The sequence below is a fragment of the Antedon mediterranea genome, chromosome 3, assembly GCF_964355755.1.
Source record: "Antedon mediterranea chromosome 3, ecAntMedi1.1, whole genome shotgun sequence".
In the NCBI taxonomy this organism is placed as follows: domain Eukaryota; kingdom Metazoa; phylum Echinodermata; class Crinoidea; order Comatulida; family Antedonidae; genus Antedon; species Antedon mediterranea.
In genome coordinates, this window is record NC_092672.1 from 27,093,913 (window position 1) to 27,121,133 (window position 27,221).

The 27,221-nt window shown below is 33.8% G+C and overlaps 1 protein-coding gene across 1 annotated transcript; it reads right to left on the reverse strand.

The window, feature by feature from the left end:
• Positions 1-1,621: 1,621 nt before the first annotated feature.
• LOC140044236 (coiled-coil domain-containing protein 157-like) lies at positions 1,622-10,700 on the reverse strand. The gene is made up of 13 exons (XM_072088714.1): positions 10,568-10,700; positions 10,117-10,231; positions 9,667-9,847; positions 8,675-9,221; positions 8,382-8,579; positions 7,944-8,132; positions 7,411-7,589; positions 4,842-5,013; positions 4,407-4,534; positions 4,193-4,311; positions 2,456-2,541; positions 2,165-2,293; positions 1,622-1,770 (listed from the first exon to the last, which is right to left on the reverse strand). Exons 1-13 carry the CDS (start codon positions 10,698-10,700, stop codon positions 1,622-1,624), a joined length of 2,325 nt encoding a protein of 774 aa, XP_071944815.1.
• Positions 10,701-27,221: the final 16,521 nt, after the last annotated feature.

Here is a 27,221-nt window from a genome sequence, read left to right on the forward strand (position 1 = left end):
CGTAAATTTCATGAAAAGACTACATGCAGTACTAAAGCAGTTCATCCACGTTCTTTACCCCCAACGGCATCAGCGGCAAAGTATCATAGTCTAAGGGTGTACCAACAAGTTCAAGTTTGGCTTGGAAATGAAGAAAATGTACCTCCAGATAAATATGGATGGAAGATCAGCCAAGGCAGGATGATACCATATTTGACGGACAACCCCCCAGCACCACAATTGCTCCTACAAATCATAAGATGCAAATGCAAAACAGGCTGCTATAATATGAAATGCAGCTGTAGGAACAATGGATTAGATTGCTCCATGGCATGTAGTGAGTGTCGAGGTGTATGCGCAAACATTTCACTAGATGATAATAAATATACCGATTCTGAAGATTCAACAATGGGTTTGTAAAATCAGACGATTGGTAAATATTCTCTACCAGGCCTATTTGGATATTTTTCTGTTTTGTGTGTTTTTAGAGTAAATATAAACAGAATAATGAATAGTTAAATGTTATCTTGGGTGCTGATCTATGAAGAAATATAACACCAATATATTGCCCGAATTACTAAACGTTTTCTGGATAGACATCAAAGGTAAAAATAATTACTTTCGCATTGACTATATACACAGACATTTTTTATTAGAGTGGATATCCTTCTGAGTTGTTTGACACAAAAAATGCTCATCTAAACCCATAGTTCACAAAGATACAAATATATAAATATAATAGTTGAAAGCTTCCGGTCATTTTCTGTAAAAATAGTTTCATTAGAGTAAATAAATATGGTTCTTCTGAATTGTTTAACACAAAAGTTACGCTTATTGGTCACCGAGATACAAAAAATAAATTTAGTGAGATATGAAATAAAGAATATATGTTAACGGTCAAAACGATGACTTTTTCATTAGAGTGAATATAAGCATAGACCTTTTGAATATTTTGACACAAAAAATGCTCATCTACGCCCATTGGTTACAAAGATATGAATATACCAATATAATAGGTCAAAGGTCAAAAGAGTAGTTTCCGGTCATTTTTTTGTAAAAAGTTTTATTAGAGTGAATATAAATAAGGGTCTTCTGAATTGATTAACATAAAAATTACGAAGTTACGACTATTGGTCACCGAGATACAAAAAATTGAATTAGTGAAATAATATAAAATAATGAATATGAATATGTCAAAGGTCAAAATGATGTCGTCTGGTCATAATACACAAAACGTTTTTATTAGAGTGAATATAAACATAGACCTTCTGGGTATTTTGACACCAAAAACGCTTGTTTACGCCCAGTGGTTACCGAGATATGAATATGCCAAAATAATAGGTCAAAGGTCAAAAACATGGATTCCGGTCATTTTTGATAAAAAACTTTCATTAGAGTGAATATAAATATGGGTCTTCTGAATTGTTTGACACCAAAATTACCAAGTTCGGCCAAGCGGTTACTGAGATATACAAATATATAATTTGACCCTCATGACCTCTTGACCCCTTAAAAAAGTATGTTCCACTGAACCGATTTTGGTAGATTTTGGAAATGTTTCTTCCAGGAACATATAGAATCAAATAAAAAAGGTTAGGAAACTATTGCAATTTGTTTTGGGTCTATCGGTAGATTGACTGGACTAATATGACTTATGTATCTCAAGATCTTGTTCTGTTGTATACATCTTATCACAAGTATTGCAAATATATGTGGGTAATGAAATGTAATCAGAGTCTGAAGAAGGTGCTGGTGTCTTCCAGCCAATTTTTGGTTTACTTGGTGGATTATCTACAAAAAAACAGAACAAAAAAATGTGCCAAAGATATAAAAAGATAAAAACATACTTATAAAGCACTCATTTAAAATATATAATAATGAATAAAACGATTCATAGAATTTAACAAATTATTTTTGGGTTACTCAGTTGATTAAAAAAAAATCAGAATGTTTAATAACATATAGTAATCAATTATCAATATTAATACAATGACAATCATAAAATAAATACATTTACCATAAAGTACAATAACAAACTTCACATGTTTAATGTATACAGTAGCAATAATGTAATATCTAGGGAGCTTTCAATTCAACCACCTTGAACTTAAACATGAAACATTTGACCTGTAACCTTTGACCTTTTAAGTAAAGAATAAAATACACAGTTTGTAAGACTACTTACCATAAGAATCTCCAGCTGACTTGATGCTACCAGATGCTTTCAGTTTCCTGTGAGCTCCTAGACTTCCATTACCAGACCCTATTAACCTTTCAGACTGAACATTGTTTACTGGTATTCTTTTCTTTTCAGCTGTTGAAAAATAAGTAACATTGAAATTGAGCTGAGCTTCTGTTTTAATTGCAATATCCTTCACATATTGTGACACTGTACATAGAATCTGAGGAAGCATGTCCCAGTATCTTATTTAGAAAAGGAATAACATCTTCATTTACGAACCATACATTTATTTACCTGTTTTCCTTGTTGTTCCGTCGCGTGATGGTGGTCTTGGAAGATTAGAGCCGCTATTTTTATTATGTCTGTCTGCTGGAGGACTTCTAAACAATACAGTACAAGAAATTAATTTACAATTTCTGTTCTTTTAAATGTAAAGAACAGATACCTTTCAACTAACAATAGACAGTTTTCAGAGGTGTAGGCAGGGTAGGGAGAGCGGGTGGGGGGATTGTAAACTATCACACTGCTCGCACCCCCAGCCTATGCCTCTGGTAGTAGTAAACAAACAAAACTGTGAAGGATACTTGTGTTTATGTACATAGATGAAATAATTGCATACAAATGTTTTATACATTTTCACGCTGCTGCTCTAGCCAGCTACGTCACACGAGATGACTCATTCATTAGATGAAATCAAGCAGCAGTATAGTACTACACTTTGACATTTTTGTTAAAATGAAAACTCGACTATAATTTATAGGTACCACCTGTTGAATCCAAAAAACGGCTGGGAAAAGAGTCTAATGACAAATCCCAAAGCATTTCTGGTATTTATGAGTCCCATGATATTACTATAAATCACTGTCAGATAATCATTGAATTAATTATTATCAAAACTGTCCATTGAAGTTTTTGTTTGTAATAGGATACTTGAAGCATCTAGGCTTGATGAAGTGACCCCCAAACTTGACCATAGCAATAACAATAAGCGAGCAGCGTTTTTTGTAAGAATATTCTTGTTTACTTCTACATGGTGTAAAGAGCTACAGAAAAAAGGAAAAAAAAAGGAAAAATCTGACTTTGCAAAGAGGTCATTTGAGGTCACATTTGGTCAAATTTTTGGTACATACTGTACATACATTTATACATACACCTACAGGGTTACCATAACAACTGTTGCTATACGTAACTAAGGAAAATAAAATAATTAATAAATGTGGGGTTTCCAAATAATTTATTACATTTTACACTTCTACTGAGTACTAATTAAATCACAAGAAAAAAAAGTTCCAACAAATTTGACTTAAGAACAAGGCCATATAGATGGCTGCAGTCGCGTGCTTAGTGTTTACCGACCGACCGACCAACCTACCAACTGACCGAAATTACTGAACATGTTTAAAAATGTTGAAATGTTTAAAAACAGTTATATATTTTTAATTTACACGTGCGTAGCCTGTCACCTTTGACATGCTCGTATAACGTAATTTCGAGTTGAAAAGTAAGTCAAGAAAACAAAAATCGGGCAAAAAGAGTGCGCAACAACATTTAATGCAAAAATCTGCGCACTCATGGCAATTTTGTAAACGCTTAAAATTGCCTGAAACGTACTCTTATTTCGTCGAAAATTAATTTTGAAAATTTTAAGCGCGCGTACGCATGCGTTACATGCGTTACGCACGTAATTGTATTGCCATATGATGATTTATGCCCTGAAATTTATGAGTACCAAATTTTATTTAATTGTGATTCATGGTTGTGAAGATATGATTACAAACGTGATTTCGTTAAATCGTGCGTAGACCGCGTAATTTTTTATTGCGCACCGTGAAAACATAACCACATCGATTCCTGGCCATAAGGAATATACTGTGAAAAATTGACTTAGCTAGATTAAACTGTTCAAGATAAGGTCAGAAAGCGATAAAACACATAGTGATACCGGACCGACAGACCGACAGACATAGTGAACTATAGAGTCGCTTCCACGCGACTAAAAAGGTTGAAATGCAAAATATAGCCTTAACTTACTTATATGTATACAAATCCCTGTTATCTGTTAGCCGATGTTTTGAAGCATTCTGATTAGACATTTGCTGATTTCCAGTAGACTGTTGCCAGAGTGGTACAGCTGGTCCAACCTTTGTTCTCTGGAAAGAAATGTATAAATTCTATTAGTATAAGAATTGAGACCTGGACATGCCACATTCATTGACATAACTGTATCACCATGACCTATACTTACCTTGGCAGTTGTTTGCTGGCCTTCTTCAAACAGCTTGTTAATGCCATCTCTCAGCATGTTGTTTGTTTCCTCCAACACCTCAATCCGAACATTGTTTGCTTGCATCTGTCTTGACATTGTATCAGAATCTTCAATAACAAATTTAAATAACAATAAGTTAAATCAAAAAGTGAAAGAATTTCTTTTCACAAGACTACAGACAATACAAGTTGTGAGTTGATTGTTATATAATAAAGCTTTGAAATATTGCTAGTAACATTACCACAGTGACATTTACTTAGATAACAACAACCACAATATCAACAACAACCACAAAAATAGCAGCCACAACAACAGCCACAACATCACAACACAGCCAGGTCACTGTCAAGCCAGGACTGATCTGAGAGACATATTCTTCTAGTACCTTACTACAGCCCAGGCTTTTTAACTTACCTCTAGGCCTGGTCATTTTCAGACCAGTTGGCTGGTCTGGGTATTGGCAGATTATCCTCATCTTGTCTTCAGTTTCATTGAGCTGATCTTCTAGTGCAATGATCATCTTCTGAAGATCCTGAATTGAGTTCATCAGAAAATCCTTTTCAGTTTTCAATGCAGTACCTGAATCCTTGAAAAATAAAAAAAATCAATAGGTATTCGCTCGCGTACCATCTAGGTCGTGCCCACAGATGGTTCTCGAATACATAATAATTTCAGCGTTAAAAAACTGGCGATTTCAAATGTACGTACCGCAGGACAATAATACATGTCGTTTACAGGAACGAATAATTAGACACTGTGGTTTATGTACTGTAAAATTAGTACCCTGGGAATTACTTCCGAAAGAGAAACGTGTCACAAAATGAGACCAATTGTTTAAGTCAAATTTAAACAAACTTAAATTGTGTTTTGTATGTAACATTTGGGTTGAGGGATGGGAAAGAGGATGGGTGCAAAGAGGAACAATTTTTAAATATATTCTTTACCCATTTATTAACGAAATACAGTATTAATTGTTTTCATGTTTTACAAATAATATACCACAGTAAAACATTGCGATTTAATACTTTGTTGAAACTATCACCGTCATAGTCGATTGAAATAGTACAGTACATGTAACGATACATCACTACGACGTATATATGTTTATATAATGTAAAACAATTTGTGAAAACCACCTCTATTCGGGGAAAATCATAAATTCGATTTAATCGTCAATAATATTAAATTATCTAACTCAACTTAATTAGTAGGCCTAATGGTTTTCAATTGTTTCTTAGAGCAAATTCATACTTAAGTTGGTTCCTACCCTACCCACCCCCTACCCTCCAAAGTTGTTCTGCGTTTAGGGCATGTGATGTACCGTAGGCCTATCCTCTACTGGTTTTACAACGCTACTCATGCCAGTGAGGGAAGGGTGCTGATATGGGTGGTTTAACTGCATTAATAAAGATGTGTACATAATATACGGCGAGTGAAAACGCTAGCTCATTATCCGTTTAAACAAATTTATATCCAACCTCTGCAGCACAGATTGAAAAAAAAAATGGATCGAATTTCTGTTATGAGTATACAGTAACTCTACTTGCCTTTACGACGCCTGAGGGAATAGACGCTTGTGGAACAGAGATTGGAATGTTCCATTCATTTCAAATCAATACATTTATATAAACGTATGTTAAATCTATCAAAATAGTATTTTTTAAAGAAAATCGGCCTGTCTTCAATATTATGATGCTATACTCGAGCTGTTCAACCGGTTTTCAGCCATTAAAAACAATTATCGTAGGAGGCGATAGGAAAATGCGAAGCATCCTCGTATTATTGTCTGCGGGTATTTTTCAAGACGGACATCCATTAGACAGTGTATACCAACATCGAAAAACACCCTATTTGGGGCAAATCGTTGAACCTAAATTCGTTTTAATCGTCAATAACTAATTATCGAACTCAATTTAGTTAGTAAACAGGGTTACATCAGGTGGTTAAAATCAGTACCGAAAGTACGAACCAACTTTATATACCATCGAGTAGAAATTCTAGAAATAACGCGCGATTTACCGAATTTTGCCCTTACGTAAATTTATATATAGATTGTGCTTTCAATTTTATTGCTTAGTGTGATACTAAGCATTTGTCTTTTCATTGCTCGTTATTTGTTCTAGCAGTTCTAACCAGAATAGTAATTACCTCCGCCAAGGAGGTTATGTTTTCACCCTGTATGTTTGTGTGTGTGTTTGTGTGTTTGTGTGTGTGTTTGTGTGTGTGTCTGTGAACAGCCTGGAGGCCACAGTTTTTATCCGATTCTAACCAAATTAGGACACAATGATCTATGCCCAAAAAGCTCGAACGAGTTCGAATTTGAGGGGTAAAGGTCATAGGTCAAGGTTACAACTAACAAAAAACTATTTTACTGCCTAGAGACCACAGTTTTGATCCGATTCTCACCAACCTTAGCCACAATGATCAATGACACATCATATAATTGTGGTTAAATTTTGAAGGGTCAGGGTCAAAAATCAAGGTCCACAAAAAAAAAGAAAAAAGAAATAAAAAAATAATTAAAAAAAAAACCCTCAGTGGGACTTGAACCAGCGATCTCAACTGTGAGAGGCTGGACACATAACCATTACACCACACTGTCATCCACAACTTTGTAGTGTGCAGTTAACATATTTACACTTAGAACTAATAAAAAAAAATGTAAAAAAAAAAAATATTCAGGGGGCATTTTATGTAGGGGAATTTTACAGTAGGCGGAGGTTTGTACTCTCGGAGTACCCTCTAGTTAGGATATATAATTGTACTAAATACTCCAGTGGTTGAGGTTCAAACAACCACCTACCCTGTCTTTAATGGGTTCATTTTAATGCACATAGACAGATACCCATGGTATCAATGTGATCTAAAGGCATATTAGGATGAAAGCACAACTAGATGCTTATGATGAGTCTAAATTGATTCCCTATCATTGTGTCACCTCTCTCCTACTCTCTATTCAGACTGATGAATGAATATGTTCTACCTTCTCTTGCTTTAACTCTTCTTTCGATGCTTTCAGTTCTTTCTGTGTTGATGTCAACTTATCAAAGGCCTTTTCATTTTCTTCTTCAATTTCATCCACCTTCTCTTTCAACTCTTCACATTCTTCATTAAGTTCATCGACTCGTTGTAACAGGGCATCATGTTTCACTTGTAAACCCTTACATAAACCAAAAGGTTAATTAAAACGTACAACATAGTATGGCTCTTGGATACTTCATGTTTTCAGACTAATGAGTGTAATTAACCGATTAATTTAAAAAACAAAAAGTACTCATCTTTTTAAGAGTATGTGTGTGTTTGCATGTTTTACAGAATTAATCATTATGATGAACAAGTTCCCTAAATATACAATCTTTGATGGAGAGTATAATATACATTTTAAAATTAATGAGGTCTGCAGGTAGGCCAGATCCAGAACCATGACTGCAATTGTACATGCATTTAAAGCTGACATTTATTTTGTTAATGAGCTTCTTTTACAATCGGCTTAGAAAAACTGTTGGTAATGTAGCTGACTATGTTTTTGTATACTTCTATTCTTGGCCTGTTCTTTTGTTAGAACCCTGGCCTTTTCATCTAATTCAGTCAGGGTTGTTTTAAGCTCATTGTTGATGTCTTTCAAACTGGTTTCAAGTTCATCTATTTGTCCTCTGGCAATTCGATTGTCATCCAAATCATTTGTTAATTTTGCATTCCGTTGTTCTGTAAGTAAGTATTGAAAGAAGGAGTTTGTCAATGATAAAAATGTAAAAATAACCAAATGTTCAACCAATGCTATGTTGGATAGCCTTGGTTCTATTTTCTACTTTTTATAATATGAAAAATTGAATGTTGAAATAGGGTAGGTTACATGGATAGCCATGGAAGAATTTTAAGGCCACCCACCTTGATCCAGCACAACATCTATGCTACTGACAGTAATAATGCCTGGAATGTAATCATTTCACTTACCTAGGTCTTTCACAGAAACAACTTCCTTTCTCAAGATTGTGATTTGTGCTTCAATATGTTTCTTTTTATCATTAAGTTCTTCATTATTTCTTTCTATTACTGATAATATTGATGAATGTTTTTGGTCAATTTCTTTCAACTTTGCGGCATGTGTCTTCAACTGCTGTTCCCTTTGCGTCTTTTCTTTCTTTAGAATAACTAAATAGAACAATAATACACAACCAAATACAGTAGAGCTAGCAAAACAGAGTTGGAGGAGCAGAGTCTTCACATATGAAGTTGGCTCCTAATACGAAGAAGAAGAAGAAGAAGCTCTTTTTCATTCTTTGCCAGACTTTCTTTTAAATGTAGACATTCATCTTTTGATTTTCCAAGATCTGATGTCAGAGGATCAATTTGATTCATCAGGTTTTCCAGATGTTGATTGATCCTTTCCAAGTCTTTAGTCTGTTCATTTGACCATCTGGCGAGGTCTGCAGTTGTTAGTGTGGCATCGATCTCACTGTTCATATGCTTATGAATGGCACTGGTGATTCCTTGAGAAACACAAACTCCGGCAATCATTTTACTAACCTCTTTCAGACTCAATTGCACTTTGGCACAGGATTCACATGGTACAAATGCAGTCTCAAGAGTTTGGGATGAGACTGTACGTATGTCTTTAGATATTTCATCTTTTACTAATCCTAATGAACCAACCCAAAGATCTTGTTCTTTTCCTGAGTGTTGAGCATTAAAAACCATTGAAGCAGAAAGATTTCTTGGCCCATTGCCAGGCTTACACTGTAAGTCTCTGTTTATTGATTCCAATTTCTGTATTGTACGACTCTTACTTCTGTTCTGTAAATTGAATGAAAAGATGATTGAATGAGAAACATTTATTTAGAACAAAAAAAGGTATACAATATGCAAGAGCCTGGTTGACATTCAGATGTTAGGCATGGTGATGGAAATGTATTAACATAACAAAATATTTTCCAATTTCCAACTGGAGAGGTTAAAAAACAAATGGGGTAATATTATTTGTAAACAAGCAAATGTCGATGGTGTTTTCCCAAATGATCGTACAAAAAATAGTACTGGGGGTTGATCAACTATCGTCCATGTTCTAATCATCCATTCACAGAAGTAGGCCTACTGATGAAGAAGTCAATCTGTGGCAAGTAGAGTATTTTATAGTATCAGTACTTCTATGAACGCTAGTTGATCATATCCAGTACGGTTCTGATCATACGATTGTTTAGGAAAGCACCTCACGTTGTCTGCACTGAAAAACCAAACTAACCTCTGATTGACATTGCTGTACTGCTGAATAGAGTTGCACCATTTTGTTCCAGAACTTTTTAACAACTAGGCCAATGGACATCTGGTTTCCCAGTCCATCACCACGGGTAACAGGTCTGCCAGACAGTAGTTGCTGTAGCTGCTCTACACAGCGTGTGAAACTCTGCAGCAGAAGCACCATCCTGAAATGGAAAATAGTCTTTGTCTGTGGCTACAGTAGGTATAGGATTGGACAAACAATTATTGTCATGAGTAAAAGGCTTATTTACAAGTAGAACATTTGAAAAAGGCACTTTTCAGGAAAAAGGCACTTTTCAGGAAAAAGGCACTTTTCAGGAAAAGGGTGGTTCTTTCCAATCCAACGAATACCTGGTTATGGCCTTGCGGTACAGTAAATGGTTTTTAATTGGAGGTCTTTAATCAGAGGTTCATATATGATTTTTTACTTTACCTATCAATGACAAGCTCAAATGAAACAATGTGTGACACTTGGCTGTGTTCTTCATCATCACTGGTGTATTTAAACTCATCTAATAACTCCGAAATATCAAGATCACAGGAGATTTGAAAATAAATATATATAATTGTATATAAAATAGTATAATATAAAATGGAATTGTCAATCGTCACATTAGTAGCTTAGTGGTTAACATTCTTCACTCAATCATTAGTGATTTCAGCTAAATGCTCAATAGGTATGAGATGCTATGTTCGACAAAATTCTTATTCTTTTATGAATATTAAGCTGAATCGCTGTCCAGAACCAACTCTAGTAAATGTTCTATTATGATCATATGGTAACGTGCTGCATATATTAAAAAATGATACATATTGATAACTGTGAGTAAGCATAAAAAATGTCTGTACAGTACAGGTTTGACCATTCTGGAACTTACATACTTTGTCTGGGAATTTCCATGAAGGGTAACGTACAGGCCCAACTCTTGAGAACACATCATTGATGGCACTTTGTAAATCTTGAGTATCATTCCCTAAACTATCTAAAAAATACTTGGAACCTAGAAGATGTGCCATTCTTTTTTACCTAAACACAAAAAGTATGTTAAATCATCAAATCAATTTCTAAGATTTCTTGTAATAAATATATGCATATCTGTTTTTTAAAAAGGGGAAATAGGTTACGCCTACACACAGAAATTATTTTTGTCACCACCATTTTTCCGCCTTATACACTATGGTGTTTTTAGTCCCGTGGACGCGACTCAATAGTTCACTATGTCGGTCGGTCGGTAGGTCTGTCTGTTGGTCCGGTATCACTATGCGTTTTATCGCTTTTCTGTACTTTGAACTGTTTTGATGTACAGAAAAGTTTTAAAGTACATTACTTTTTGAAAGTTCATTTTTTTCTGAGAGCACGCGACTTATGGCTGTTGGCCTTGTTTTCTATTGATTTTGAACGATGACAACATCTTTCTAATTTTTTTCAGTCTTTCATACAGTTATGTAGGCTAATCATTTTACAGTAATTTTTTTCTCATAAATGACCCTCTGTTCAGGGGGTACGATTTTTTAATTAACATGGTTTTCACAACTGTTTGTCATCTCTGATGAAGATGGCTTCTGTTGCACGAAAATCATCTATTCTTACAGTTAACGAAACCGTCACAAGCCCAGTGGAGATTGGTGCAGATAATGGCAGAGCAATTTTGGAAGAGATGGCAGATCCAATACTTAAATACACTTCAACTACGTCGCAAATGGAATGTACAGGAAAGAAACGTTAGAGATGGTGACATAGTGATGTTGCGGGATAAGAATGTCAAGCGTAACCAGTAGCCAATGTGGACAAGGTGTTTGAAGGAGCCGATGGTAGTGTTTGGCAAGTTAGTGTGCGTGTGTCAACCAATGGGAAGAGCTATTGCAGACCGATTCATGATCTTGTGATGCTCGTCGAATCTGATCAATAATATTTTATTTATTACCGTACCAGAAGTACCGCATTGACGCAAAAAAAAATTGTATTTAGTGTGTTTCTCTAAAAGAGGGCACCTTTAACATTTAGGGGAGGTGGGGGAGGGGGCCCGGACCTGGAACTTGATAGACTTAGTCATAAAATAGGCTTAGTTACAGAGTTGCAGGGCATTTTATCATTGTTGAATGTTTTGATGTTAGCTTAATTGGTAAAGTTGGTAAAAGAATTAATGTTGGCGCCAACGAATTTAACGACCTTCACAACCAATATACTTCTTTGTAATAAAATTTATTTTGAAAGGAATGCTACAAAAATAATCCTCCGCTTCATTTCTGCATGAATACCTAATAACCAGACAAGAACGTATCTTTGTTGCGTTTTACTATCAAACCATTTTCATATCACGCAATCCATTTTTCAACAATATAGTATAATAATAACATTTTGATTGAATAGTGAGGAATTAGTTACAGTGTTGACATTGAATAAACCATTGATAATTTACTGAAAATCCAAAATGAACTTGTGTTATAATACAAACAAAATTATTCAATCAAAGAAACGCTCTACTGCACATGAGAAATATAATATATACTGTATATTCAACTTTAGTTGTCACAACAAAATAAATAGATGTCAGTCGATAAACTTCTGACGACGACTAAAACAACGATAAATGTATTAATTTGTGATTTTATTTCATCTCTGGCTTGTTACATTTTTTTAAAATATCTAAATTAATTTCCGACATTTAAATAATACAATTTGCAAAATAAAATGAAAACCCCAAAACCACTTTATTTTCAAAAAGCACACATACTTCTTGGCACCTATGAAATAAATTGACAACAAAAATGTATTAGGTTTAATAAACATTCTTACATTATAAATGTTTGCTGAAAATATCATTAATATTCACTGTTGTGGTGACAATGTGCATGCCATAAATATCGCTGCTGTTTCTGGAATTGAAGACCGCCGATTCGGCTTTATATTAACATGTTAACACATATGGCGTGTCATACATATGCAACAATAATTACAATTCTGGCGGCCGACATGAACGATACATATTTTTTCCTTTTTGGCGTTTCATGAATTTGGCAATTCCATATCCGGCGGCCGAAATGACTGGCGGCCGAAATGATCAGACACCACATGAACTTTGCGTCAACAAATTATCGACAAACGAAATATAGCCTATATTCATTCCTTTTAAATATTGGGCATAATGCCAAGGCTATTAATTGATTAGTCCATAATTATTGCGTTTTGCCGTGGGTTTTCCATAATCTAAGGCCATTTTTTAGGCCAAATCATAATTGTGCGTATAGTTTTGTATTTCCGATGCGTGTAGTACCCTATTTATCTTCACTTCCGTACATCCGTAAATATTAGGCCGAATTTCCGTAGTAATTTATGGAGTTCCGAAATTTGAAACCTGTTATACCGGTAGCAGAGCAAAGTTTGCTTCTTTCTGCAATATCCTATCATTACTTTGTTTTTTTTTTTTTTTGTAGTGTGGTTTAAACCACACATTTGTAAAGTTTTAGTGGATAAATAAAAATGAATTTTGGAAATTGTGGATTTAACATCTGACTTTATTTAGCATTTAATTCAAAATAATACAATGTTTTTGCTCAATATTTATACAGCAGCTTCATATTTTTTGTATAACCTTTAAAAATTATTAATTGATAATTAATTTACATTAATTGAGTACAGTTATTAGAGGAGTTGGATAGCCGAGTGGTTAGGACACTTGACTGTCGTACAGATAGACAATGCCCGACAACTCCCAGTCCACTCAGCTGTAAAATGAGTACCTGGTTGAAAATACTAGGGAGAAAAAAGGCGGCGTGGAAAGGAACTGGCCACCCTACCACATAATGCCGAGGCTTAGTTCAATGAGCTCCTAACAGCTCATTCCCCTACGTTCAGAGAACACGGGACTCACCCTATTAGAATGTATTACCGTACCAGAAGTACTTTCATCGAGGACTTCGACGTGACGTTTGTATTGAACGAAAAAACATGTTATCCTATAATATTGTTAATGTTAGTCGTGTATGTTTTATTACCGGCGGAATAATATAGGCTACAATCATCTGTTTGCTAGCGCACTATAGAGTGAACTGCAATTTATCATGAATTGTACCCGCGAGAGTACCATTTGCGGCCATTTAGGGGTGTCATTTAACAATTTGCTTGTTCAAATACCCAGTGTCTACAGCCCTGAAGTCTCTTAAAATTGACCTGCGACCGCCCCTGCTCTTTCAAAGAAGAATTAAATATATGCGTTAGGGGCTCTGCTATTTCGGGTGAAAATTCCTTGATGATAACTGGTGGAATTTCTCCAGGTGGAACTGATTTATTAATCTGCACTTTTAATAATTGTTGTTGGACTTAAACAATTCTGTGGCGGTTGACCCTCAGCTGGGAGGTATGTAGGCAATTCATCAAGTTTGAGAGGATCCAGTTCACGACAAATTTTTGCGAGGTGTTCATTAATTTGTTTAGAGGCAACGCAATCTGGGATCGGTAAAGGGTTATCAAATGCAATTCTTGGTTTGTCTTTTTGCTTACCACAAATCTGCTTCACTTTGTCGTACCATTTACGGTAATTGCTCACCTCAAGCGTTCTTACTTTATAACGATAGTACTTCTCCTTTATTTCCCAAATTACCTTATTTCTAAGTGTTTTGTAACGTTCATGTTTTTTCTTTCTAAAAGCAGTTTGTCTATACCTGATCAGTTTCTTAATGTATGGAGTAATCCAAGGTCTATCGGTAGAATAAACTCGCAAATGTTTGGTAGCAAATAACTTGTTTTACGTGGTGGTGAGGGTATAGTTCATTATATTCACTTTATCATCTACATCTTTTATACTATAGACCTGCGACCAGTCAAATTTGGTAATCCAGTTTCCGAAACCTCTCATCGACGAATCAGTACAAGGCTTAAAAATCTTTGTAACCATTTTACCATTACACTTAATGGAGTTCAGAGGTTTCCAAATAATGACATTGTGATGTGATGTGATGTGGGGCTTGAATTATAGGAGTCATATAACAATCTTTACGGACCGATATTATGAGATCAAGAATTTTGTCTCCTCTGGTTTTATCTTTAACAACTTGGTGCAAATCAATGACATGTTTAATTAGAGGGGAGATATCAAAACTCTTGAAATCCCCAGCAATAATGACTTTTGCTAAATTTCTCCTTGAACGAATAGTGTCAATCGAATTTCTAAGATGGTTTAAGAGGTCACGTTGATGGTCTTTGTTTTGGCTAGGACTAAAATAAATGGTACACACATATATTTCAGAAACTTCACGGAGAAGCTTATATGCTGTAATTTGACCCAAACACATTCTAGTTCGTCATCAGAAGGAATGCTGTTGTGGACGTATGTTGCTATACCTCCTCCTCTGGTATTTGTGCGGCTCTTATAGAAAATATTATAGTCACTGACCTTGCAAATATAGTCTCCATTAAACCATGTTTCCGCAAGTGTACAAACTTGAATGCTATTATGTTCCAGTGTTACCTGAAGGTCTTCCATTTTATTATAAATAGAACATGGATTTGTAAATAGAAAAGTGGAAAATTGGAATTTCGTCACCTTATTATTAATCTTATTAATTAGCTAAGATTGAGTCTGGAATCAGGTTAGATTGATTGACGCTTCTTGATTTATTTAGTCTAACTGAACGGTTTGTAATCAAAGTATCAATTGTTTTCCTCATTTTACGGCCACCGTGGCGTCCTCGGTGACGTCTACGGCTTTTAATGACACCTTTTCCTTGCCATATATCAGGTTCGTTTCCATTACGAAATATTCCATTTTCTATTAGAGTTTTACAGCAATAATCGTTCAGTATTTGACTCTCGCATGTAGAAGAAAGAAGTGAAATTTCATTTCGAGTATAGCAAATCATCGTTAGGGTTGAAATGACCGATTTATGTTAGGCCGACGCAAGTTCAAGTATGAGTGACAAGCACACCACCTGCAGGCGGCTCACTACGCGTATTCCCAACACAACAGGGCTACCTAGGCGCATAGGTTCAAATTTTTATCCGGAGAGTAAACAAAACCTCGCACAAAATTAGATTATCCACAAAATAAAAAGCAAAACATCAAAATAAAACAAAGATTGGGTAATGCTTTGGGAATGAAACCGAGTTTTTTTTACCCCTTCTAATTACCAAATCTCTTCTCCATACCTCAATCCTAATTACATACAAAACACAAATTAAGTTTGCTTAAATTTGACTCAAACAATTGGTTTCATTTTTTGACAAGTTTCACTTTCGGAAGTAATTGATTCCCAGTGTGCTCATTCTAGTTGAGTACATACATTTGTATTAGAGAGGTAATCTCTCAACCTACCACTTTAAATTACTCTGTTCCGCAAGGATCTGTGTTAGGTGGGTGTCACGAAACCTCAGACCACGAAAGCTCAGACCCCCTAAGACCTAAGATCACGAAAGCTAAGACCCAACACCTAAGATTACAAATACTAAGATATACTACAGCTTAAAAACAATACTTGTTTATCCATACATAATTTTAAACACAGTAGGTTTCATTTATTACCATAAATATAATTTAATACTACCGCAAAACATAGATAAACTCACACTATTTTCGCCCGTTGAGTAAATGTATATTTTTTCTTTACAACAAACAAACTTGACGGGTTGTTTGTTGGTATATATTTACTCCATTGTGTTGCTTCAGAGGATGTTTTTCTCACGCACCTGCCTTTCTTGTATTTTGACTCCAAATTTGTTGACTAACTTTATCCTGAACACCAAACTTTAAAAAGGTGTCACGAAAGCTCAGACCACGAAAGCTCAGACCCCCTAAGACCTAAGATCACGAAAGCTAAGACCCAACACCTAAGATTACAAATATTTATCTTTCGCACCTGCCTTGTATTTTAACTCCCAACATTTATTCTGAATACCACACCTTAGAATTGGCACTTTCATGAAAAAGAATCACATAAAAAGTAACAAATACATTTTTAAATTGATGATTTTACAGACGTTTTTCTCGCACACAAAATGACTAGCCTACAGTACAGTAGGCCTACCTACCCCATGGGCCATGTTCAATGTTTTTGTTTCTATGGAACGTCAAAAGAGCAAAAATTATATAGAGGGCTGAAAACTCTGTGGAATCCATCTACAGTGTGGATGGAACAATGTAAAATTAAAATTGTAATGATAATAGTATAATCATGCAAGTACGAAGAAATAAATACTGGCAAATAAATTTTAATTTAAAAATCATTATAAGTTTTTTTGTTTCGTTTTCTTTCTGTTTTTATACTTGTACTATTATTGTTGCTCTTTTGGCGCTCCATAGAAACAAAAACATTGAGCATGGGGAGCTCGAGGAGTTACATTGTCATTACAGTATACAGTACAAAGAAACACATCTGTAAAATCATCAATTTAAAGGATTTATTTATTTGTTATTATGTGTTTCTCCTTCTGAAAGTACTTATAAGTCCTAATTTTAAAGTGTGGTGTTCAGGATAAAGTTAGTCAACAAATTTGGAGTCAAAATACAAGAAAGGCAGGTGCGTAAGAAAAACATCCTCTGAAGCAACACAATGGAGTAAATATATACCAACAAACAACCCGTCAAGTTTGTTTGTTGTAAAGAAAAAATATACATTTACTCAACGGGCGAAAATAATGTGAGTTTATCTATGTTTTGCGGTAGTATTAAATTATATTTATGGTAATAAATGAAACCTACTGTGTTTAAAATTATGTATAGATAAACAAGTATTGTTTTTAAGATGTAGTATATCTTAGTATTTGTAATCTTAGGTGTTGGGTCTTAGCTTTCGTGATCTTAGGTCTTAGGGGGTCTGAGCTTTCGTGGTCTGAGGTTTCGTGACACCCCACTTTAAAATTAGGACTTATAAGTACTTTCAGAAGGAGAAACACATAATAACAAATAAATAAATCCTTTAAATTGATGATTTTACAGATGTGTTTCTTTGTACTGTATACTGTAATGATAATGTAACTCCTCGAGCTCCCCATGCTCAATGTTTTTGTTTCTATGGAGCGCCAAAAGAGCAACAATAATAGTACAAGTATAAAAACAGAAAGAAAACGAAACAAAAAAACTTATCATGATTTTTAAATTAAAATTTATTTGCCAGTATTTATTTCTTCGTACTTGCATGATTATACTATTATCATTACAATTTTAATTTTACATTGTTCCATCCACACTGTAGATGGATTCCACAGAGTTTTCAGCCCTCTATATAATTTTTGCTCTTTTGACGTTCCATAGAAACAAAAACATTGAACATGGCCCATGGGGTAGGTAGGCCTACTGTACTGTAGGCTAGTCATTTTGTGTGCGAGAAAAACGTCTGTAAAATCATCAATTTAAAAATGTATTTGTTACTTTTTATGTGATTCTTTTTCATGAAAGTGCCAATTCTAAGGTGTGGTATTCAGAATAAATGTTGGGAGTTAAAATACAAGGCAGGTGCGAAAGATAAATATTTGTAATCTTAGGTGTTGGGTCTTAGCTTTCGTGATCTTAGGTCTTAGGGGGTCTGAGCTTTCGTGGTCTGAGCTTTCGTGACACCCTGTGTTGGGTCCACAATTGTTTACAATTTATGTATATCCTATTCGTGATATCTTTAAGAAATATAATCTTAGCTATCATGTTTACGCTGATGACACTCAGATATATATATCGTTTAAACCTACCATGACACATAGTGAATTATCAATTGATTTGCTTGGAAAATGTATCTCTGAAATTCGTGTCTGGATGGCCAAAAACTTTTTAAACTTAATGATGATAAGACTGAGTACATTATATTTGGTTCGCAACAACAATTAGAGAAAATTCCATCTAGGAGGGTTTCCATTGGTACACAAGTTAGAAATCTTGGTGTAATTCTGGATTCTAATATGACAATGACGGCTCATATTTCTAAAATTACGTCTGCATCGTCATATCATTTAAGAAATATTCGAGGCATCAGAAAATACTTAAATCGTGCAGCTGCTGAGCAACTTGTACATGCATTTGTTAGTTCGCGTCTCGATATGTGGTCCTTGTTATTTGGTCTCCCACAAGATATGCACACATATCAAATACCTTGGGAACTTTGCATTGGCTTCCTGTTAGGTACCGCATTGTTTTTAAAATGTTACTCTATGTTTTTACGTCTATTACTGGCATGGCTCCTGAATATATTTCTGACATGCTTAGGCTGTATGTTCCCAGACGGAATCTGCGTTCTAGTGATACGCTGCTTCTACATCAACCCAAGTCTCACCACTCATGGGGCAGTCGGAAAGTCGCGTTGGTAACGCATCACTGATTTCATTCATTGTGAGGGCGCGCTTCGTGGAAAATGTTGGAATTTTTGCTATTTTAGTACACTTTGAAAATTGTATAATTTTGATATTAGATGAAATCAATAAACGTATTTCAATAGTTGAACTGCAAGCGTAAATAATGATAAAAACTGTGATCTAAATTCCACAGTTTTTTTGTTTCAAGAAATATCATTATTTTGTGTATAAACTTTTTTATTTATATTTTTTTTTAAATGATGGTAAAAAATCATTAAATTTCATATTTTCTAGATAAGGTTTCAAAGCGAATTTAAAATCCTTTCAAGATAAACTATTAAGCTATCTATTAAAATAAAAATCTAATTTTAAGCTTTCTTGGGATGCAACTCCCACTAATCAAACCAAACCTACTACATTTCTGTTCAGTTACGATCGAAAAACCGCCATTTTGAAACTTTGTTTACGTTTTACGAAGCTGGTACGAATCGACCCGGACCGAATCGTGTCCCTGTTTAATCCAGTTGTTCATGCAGGCGTACTGCGTCACAGGCCTAAGGTTTCAATCTGCTGCCCGATTATTGTTCTATTTGGTTTCTGAGCTAGGAAAGGCCTACTTAGACTAGCTACTATAATTACTTACTTAACTTCTAGCCTAGCTAGGCCTAAAAATAGTATTTTCTAGGCCTAGTTAGGCTAGGTAATTCTGATTAGTTTGTGTTATAGTAGTAGGGCCTATAGTAGCTGGAGTAGAAGTAGACATAATCTGGGTATTCCATAATCTAGGCTGGTAGGTCTATCCCAGCTCATATACCAAGCAAGAAGAAGCCTGAAGAAGAACCTAGGCCCAGAAAAAATTACAAAAACTGTTAAAAAACAATAAATTGAAAAACAAAGTGCCAAAAGATAACCCATTTTTAATTTATATATAAATATGGTGGGGAATGTTATTTATAAAATCAGGCATCTTTTGTTTGAGAGACTCAACCATGTATTTTTATATGGTCATGTTTTAAAAAAAGATAATTATTAGCCCATCATTTACTTGAGTATTGTTAATTGGTTGGTACTTATAAGTATATCAATATCTGGCAGTAAATGTCACACTTGTATACAGAAATATTCTATTACTTTATTAGATACAAATTACATTTCACACAAGCAATACATTTTTTCTTTTTATGTATACATATACAGAATGTGAAAAAATACAACCTTTCAAACAATTACTGATACAAATAGTAAATACTACTGTATATAAAAACTTCTAATAGCACCTTGTTCATCAGACATAACAAACTAGCTAGGCCTAATACTGTAAATATAAAATATGCCACCATATGTACTTTTTGAGATATCATTTTTACTTGACGTCTTACTGTTGTACTGATTTTATGATTGTTTTATGTTTATATTGTATGCATCTGTGAGACTCTGGTTAATAAAGTAAATCAATCAATCAATTGCAACTTAATTTATATCTTTATAAAAATTTACTGATCTGAAACACTTCTACAACTTAAATGAATATAAATTTATATGTTATATTAGCGAATAAAATGAAAAACTATCAGCAATGATATTGAAATCGAGAAAACCACTTTACAGCTTCCACCGTCCAACCTCATATTGAAGAACGAGATAGAAAATCTTGATACCAACAAAAAACCTGAAATGAAAATGAATAGCTGAAATGTAAAGAACTATTTAAATAATTGTCACTATGACGAAAACATTTTCTTAAATACTGTATAATTATATAATTATTCCACAACCTGAAAACATATTCAGATAAAATATGACTGTACTGTAGGCCTACCATAAAAAAGCACTAAACACAAAACTTATTGTATAATTATTAATACAGTAAATAAATTGTACCCATCAGTTGCCAATAATGAGGATATTTAACTATATGTCAGGCTGCGATTGGCTTAATTATCTTTTTAAAACCTTCCCAACGCATCTTCAATATAGAGTAGGATTAACGAATCTTTAATAATACTAAATTGTAACTAAAGTATTTTAATTATCAACATGTTACTAAGGCTAAGCCTAGGCCGATATTACGACAACGATCCACCAGGTCGTGCACACACCCACACCTGCAACAACCACAATCAACACACCATGCACCACACACGACGGAACTAGTGCCGCGAGACGTAACAATTATGTGAAATGAGGACCTTTTTTAAAATGTTCGCTGTAGGAAGCTTAAATAGGGTTTCAAGCCAATTTTAACGTAAAACAGACTATTGATACTTACTCTATCCATATACGCCGATTTTTTGGTAATTCACTGTATGGGATGCAAATCCCACTAATGGAAAATTTGTAAACAAACACAAGTTAGAAAACTTCAGCTTTGACGGCTGCACACGAACTTTGGAAAGAAACTGTCACTGACAACAAATCCAACAGATTATTCCGAAAATTAGGTGACCTGCGACATCTTAAACATATAAGGAACTGATCTTACCATATATGGTTAATTTTTCGCCTATTAATGTTTATTAAACAGCTATAAAATGACGTATACTTTATGCTAATGTTTTCGCGCGAAACGTTGATGCCTCTGTGCCGAGAGAGGGCTTCTAAAATTAATGACGTCATGCGAAGTCGAAAATTTCGCGATAACGGTCATATTTCCCAACGCGGCTCTCCGACTGGGGAGATAGAGCTTTCACCGTTACTGCTCCTCGTCTATGGAATGCTCTACCGAGCTATATCAGATTTTGCAAAACTGTTGATACTTTTAAAAAATTATTAAAAACACATTTATTCATTAAGGCATATAGAAATCATGAGGTTTCTTAAAGTTCTAGAATTTTATAGTATACTTTTTCCTGACCAGCATTATCTTTGGGGTGCCTCTGTCTTGGTTGTTGTCTCTCTTTTTTTTTTTTTTTAATGCGCCTTGAGCACTCTTGAGTGGTATGTGCGCTATAAAAATCCTGTTATTATTATTATTATTACATCACCGTGTCTATTTATTCGTTCCTGTAAACGACATGTATAATTGTCCTATGGTACGTATTTGAAAACGCCAGTTATTTAACGCTGAAATTACTATGTATTCGAGAACCATCCGGTGGGCACGACCTAGATGGTACCATCTAGTCATAATAATGTAATAAAGGACCAAATTGTGCTTAAATAAATTTGGGTTAGGTGGTACGCTCGCATCGCTTCAACATTATGATGCATGCACTCGAGCTGTTCACCCGGTTTTCAGCTATTAAAAACAATTGTCGTAGAAGGAGATAGGTATATGGGAAGCATCGTTGTATTATTATGTGCGGGTATTTTTCAAGCCTAGATAGACATTCATTAGACAGTCTATACCACGATCGGAAAACACCCCTATTTGGGGCAAATTGTTGAACCTAAATTCGTTTTAATTGTCAAATTATTTTAACTCAATTTAATTTACATCCAATTTTAGTTACATCAGGTAGTCAGCCGAACACTTTATATACCCTCTGGTAAACATTCTAGAAGTAACGCGCAATTTTACAGAATTTTGCCTTTTCGTAAATTTATATATTGATACATTATTTAATACAATGTTGTAATTGGTCCATTTTCAACTTTGACCATTTATATCTTGAAAACGCTTCATATCCTGATCGGAAAATTCGGGTCTAGTTGGATGGCAATTTGTCTCCCGTCGGGTGGTGATAACAACCGCCACGGACCAACCCCTCCCCCCCACCCCCCACCTACCACTGGATCTCTATAGTTTAAATAAACTTCGTAGAATATCTTCAATCTTAGATTTAGACCTTTGCGTGAGAAGTTTGATATGCATGATGTAAAATAAATTGGGTATTATATGGGTATTTCCCAAGGATGCTGTCTTCTGCATGTTTATATTATACTTTCATAGTATATCTTGGAATAGTTGATTGTTATTTTTGCTTAAAAGGCTAAGCCTATTATCAGTCTGTTCAATTAATTGTTATTGCTTATCACATGGTAAATTAACAAGCAAGGTTCATAGATTGCAAACAAATAGATTACACCGAGTGCAAACATGTGTATTTATTACAGAAATCCTGCGTGAGAAATTTGATATGGGTGAATTAAGATACATTATTCGTACATAACCATACTCCAAAATAATTATAATTGCAGCAATCAATTCAGATGCACTTTTTATGTGTAGCCAACATATTGTCTGAAGTCAATATTTTGACAGTTTAAGTCATTAACACGAATCATCTCGAATTAAACTATATTAACAGGGGCGGTCGCAGCACTATTTTAAGAGGGTTGCCCAAAGAGTCCAGGGCTGTAGACACTGAGTATTTGAGCCACAGGAACTCCATCGTGGGGCCTGTGGTGAAGCAAATTGTTAAATGACACCTCTAGATGGCCGTAAATGATACTCTCGCATGTAAAATTCATGGCATTTCTAGTTTGCCGGAATTGTCACTCTTTTTTTTTTTTTTTTTTTTTTTCTTTTTGAACACTTTCATATTTAAATTTAAAAAATAGCTTAAAATAATAACACTTTCTTATTAATAGTAATACACAATATACATTTCTCTTAAGAAAAAAATATAAATAATTTCATAATGTAATAAATATAAATCTATTTTTTCTTTTCTCTTAAAAACAAAGTCTATAAATAATTTGTTGTCCATTTTTTCTTTTTTAGCATATTTCCACTAAAAAATAATTTAATTAAACATAAAACTTTCTTATTCAAATAAATAGTTATAACTTACTAAATAAACAGATGATAAAAGTTCTATAAATTCAAGATTAAAAAAAAAACATTATATGAAAACAGTGCTTTTATTGAACACTATCATATTTCAATTTAAAAAATAGCTTAAAATAATAACACCTTTTAAATAATAATAATATATAATATACATTTCTCTTAAGAACAAACTATAAATAATTTCATGATGTAATAAATATAAATCTACTTTTTCTTTTTTCTTAAAAACAAAGTCTATAAATAATTTGTTGTCAATTTTTTCTTTTATAACATATTTCAACTAAATAATTTAATTAAACATAAAACTTTCTTATTCAAATAAATAGTTTAACTTACTAAATAAACAGATCATAAAAGTCTATAAATAATTCAGGATTAAAAAACATAATATAACAAACAGTACTAAGTCCTTTTTTTTTTTAATGCAAAGTTACCAGTCAATAAGTTCATGTTTTTCCAAGAAAGGACTCCATTTGTTTAAGTAAGTATGATGCTCCCCTTTAGTTTTCAAAATAAATTCTTCTTGTTTAACGTGTAACTTAATCTCATTCACGAATCGAGCAATATTAGGCTTAATTTTTCTCATTTTACAGCTATATATGTAGTGTCGACAAATTAGTAAAATAGTATTTAGGGCTTTAAATGTTTTTTTTGTAACTCCAAAAAGGCATAATTCGGGGTTGATAATTACATTTATATTAAAATATGATTTCAACCATTGTTTAATCTTTCTCCAAAATATTTTAATTTCACAGCATTGTGCAAAAATATGTATTAAGGTTTCTGTTTCTGCTTTACATAAAGCACATAAAGGTGAGTCAATTTTCCCAATTTTATACAAAAAGGAGTTATTACCTAAAATGCTATGCACAATTTTATATTGAAACCAGATTAGTGGTGTGGACATAGTAAGTGAGAAAAACATGGTATTAATAATTTCCCACTCTTTATCAACATATAAAGTATCCAATGCCTTCTCCCAGGCCTTCACCCAACCCAGCAGACTTGTTCTTGGCTATATAATATAACAGATATTGCCTTTTATATCGGTTAAATATAAGATTTGACATCCCCTCGGGAATGATATTAAGTTCTCGGGGAATATATATTTCCCTCAGCTGGCGCTTCGGGAAATGTATATTCCCTCGAACTTAATATCATTCCCTCGGGGATGTCAAATCTTATATTTAACCTCTAAGCGATCAATATCTGTATAATATTGTATGTTGCAAATTTTGTATATTTTTATTAGTCTGAAGGTACATGCATGTAAAAGTTACCCAAAATCTGGCCTTTGGCCACTAGTGGTAACTAGTTGCATGGTGGTTTTTGGTTTGTCCCTTTTTAATGTTTTATATGAAATAAAGAAATAATAATAATAATAATAACAATCTCTGACAAATGTATATCACATGAAATTACTTGATGTGACATTCTCATAATACTCTGACTTGGACGCATCAAGTTAACAATGTGACCTCAAAATATAACAAAATGAAGGGTTTATGCAGTATGCAGTAATAATACTGAAAAGCAATTGTAATACAAATTCAATTTTACCTGTAAATAATTTTGCATTTTTATTTTTATAAAATCCTTTAAATAATACATTTTAATGTATTGTATATTTAATACTAATTTATTCATTGAAACAGAATTCAATAATAATATTTTTTTTGTATATAAACATATTTTTTTCATATTTTAATGTTATCTATATATAAATTTACGTAAGGGCAAAAATCGGTAAATCGTGCGTTATTTCTAGAATGTTTACGCGATGGTATATAAAGTTGGTTCGTACTTTCGGTACTAATTTTAACCACCTGATGTAACCCTGTTTACTAATTAAATTGAGTTCGATAATTAGTTATTGACGATTAAAACGAATTTAGGTTCAAAGATTTGCCCCAAATAGGGGTGTTTTCCGATCGTGGTATACACTGTCTAATGGATGTCAATTTGAAAAATACCCGCACACAATAATACGAGGACGCTTCGCATTTTCCTATCTCCTCCTACGATAATTGTTTTTAATAGCTGAAAACCGGTTGAACAGTTCGAGTACAGCATCATGATGTTGAAGACAGGCCGATTTTCTTTAAAAAATGCTATTTTGATACATGTAATATACGTTTTTACAAATGTATTGATTTGTGATGAATGGAACATTCCAAATTATTTGGTTTAACCATAGAGGTATAGATTTAGATTTATGGGCCCCCTTGGAGAATAAACATAAATAGTATTGCAATGCTGTACAATACTGTTAAGGTATTGTTAGATTATAAACATATAATATACAAATAAATAAACGTTATTACTGACAGTTGCTTCTCAACGTTTGTATTAATTAATAATTTAAAAATATAAAAACGTACGTAGTGGTACGTGTATCGTTACATGTACTTTACTTTTTCAATAGACTATGACAGTGAGAGTTTTAACAAAGTATTAAATCGTAAATGTTTTACTGTATTTAGTGGTATATTATTTATAGGCCTATAAAACATTTAAAACAATATTTCGTTACTGAGTGGATAAGAATATATTTTAAAATGTTTCCTCTTTGTACCTATCTTCTTCCCCCATCCCTCAACCCTTAATGTTACATACAAAACACAAATTGGGTTTGTTTAAATGAGTCCAAATAAAAAAATTTGACTCATTTTGTTTCTCTCTCGGAAGTAATTCCCAGGGTGCTAATTTTAGCTGACTACATAAATCATCGTGTATATTTATTCGTTTCTGTAAACGACAATGTATTATAGTCCTGCAGTACGTACCTTTGAAATCTCCATTTTTTTCTCGCTGGAAAATACTGTGTATTCGAGAACCATCTGTGGGCACGACCTAGATGGTACGCGAGCGAAGCGAGCGTGCCATCTAGTCTATATATAAATTTACGTAAGGGCAAAATTCGGTAAATCACGCCTTACTTCTAGAATTTTCACTCGATGGTATGTAAAGTTGGTTCGTACTTTCGGTACTTATTTTAACCGCCTGATGTAACCCTGTTTACTAATTAAATTGAGTTAGATAATTAGTTATTGACGATTAAAACGAATTTAGGTTCAAAGATTTGCCCCAAATAGGGGTGTTTTCCGATCGTGGTATACACTGTCTAATGGATGTCCATCTTGAAAAATACCCGCCAAAAAAATGCGAGGAGGCTTCGCATTTTTCTATCTCCTCCTACGATAATTGTTTTTAATAGCTGAAAACCGGTTGAACAGCTAGAGTACACCATCATAATGTTGAAGACAGGCCGATTTTCTTTAAAAAATACTATTTTGATAGATTTAATATACGATTATACAAATGTATTGATTTGCGATGAATGGAACATCCCAATCTCTCAGTCTGCCAGAGTTGGTTTAACACAAGTACTGTAGGTAAATTTATGAGCCCTTGGTTTAACACATACGGTAGGTAAATATATGGGCCCTTTGAGAATAAACTTGCAATACTTTGACAATACTGTAAATACCTATTAACTATTTTTCATTTGAATCGAACATTTCTTACTGTG

Excerpts from the sequence above, each read along its gene's own strand:
- LOC140044236 (XM_072088714.1), bottom strand. The coding sequence starts at position 10,700 with ATGGCACATCTTCTAGGTTCCAAGTATTTTTTAGATAGTTTAGGGAAT. Across the intron at positions 4,535-4,841 it reads GAAAATGACCAGGCCTAGAG|ATTCTGATACAATGTCAAGA; the intron begins GTAAGTTAAAAA and ends TTGTTATTGAAG. Across the intron at positions 1,771-2,164 it reads GTCAGCTGGAGATTCTTATG|ATAATCCACCAAGTAAACCA; the intron begins GTAAGTAGTCTT and ends GTTTTTTTGTAG.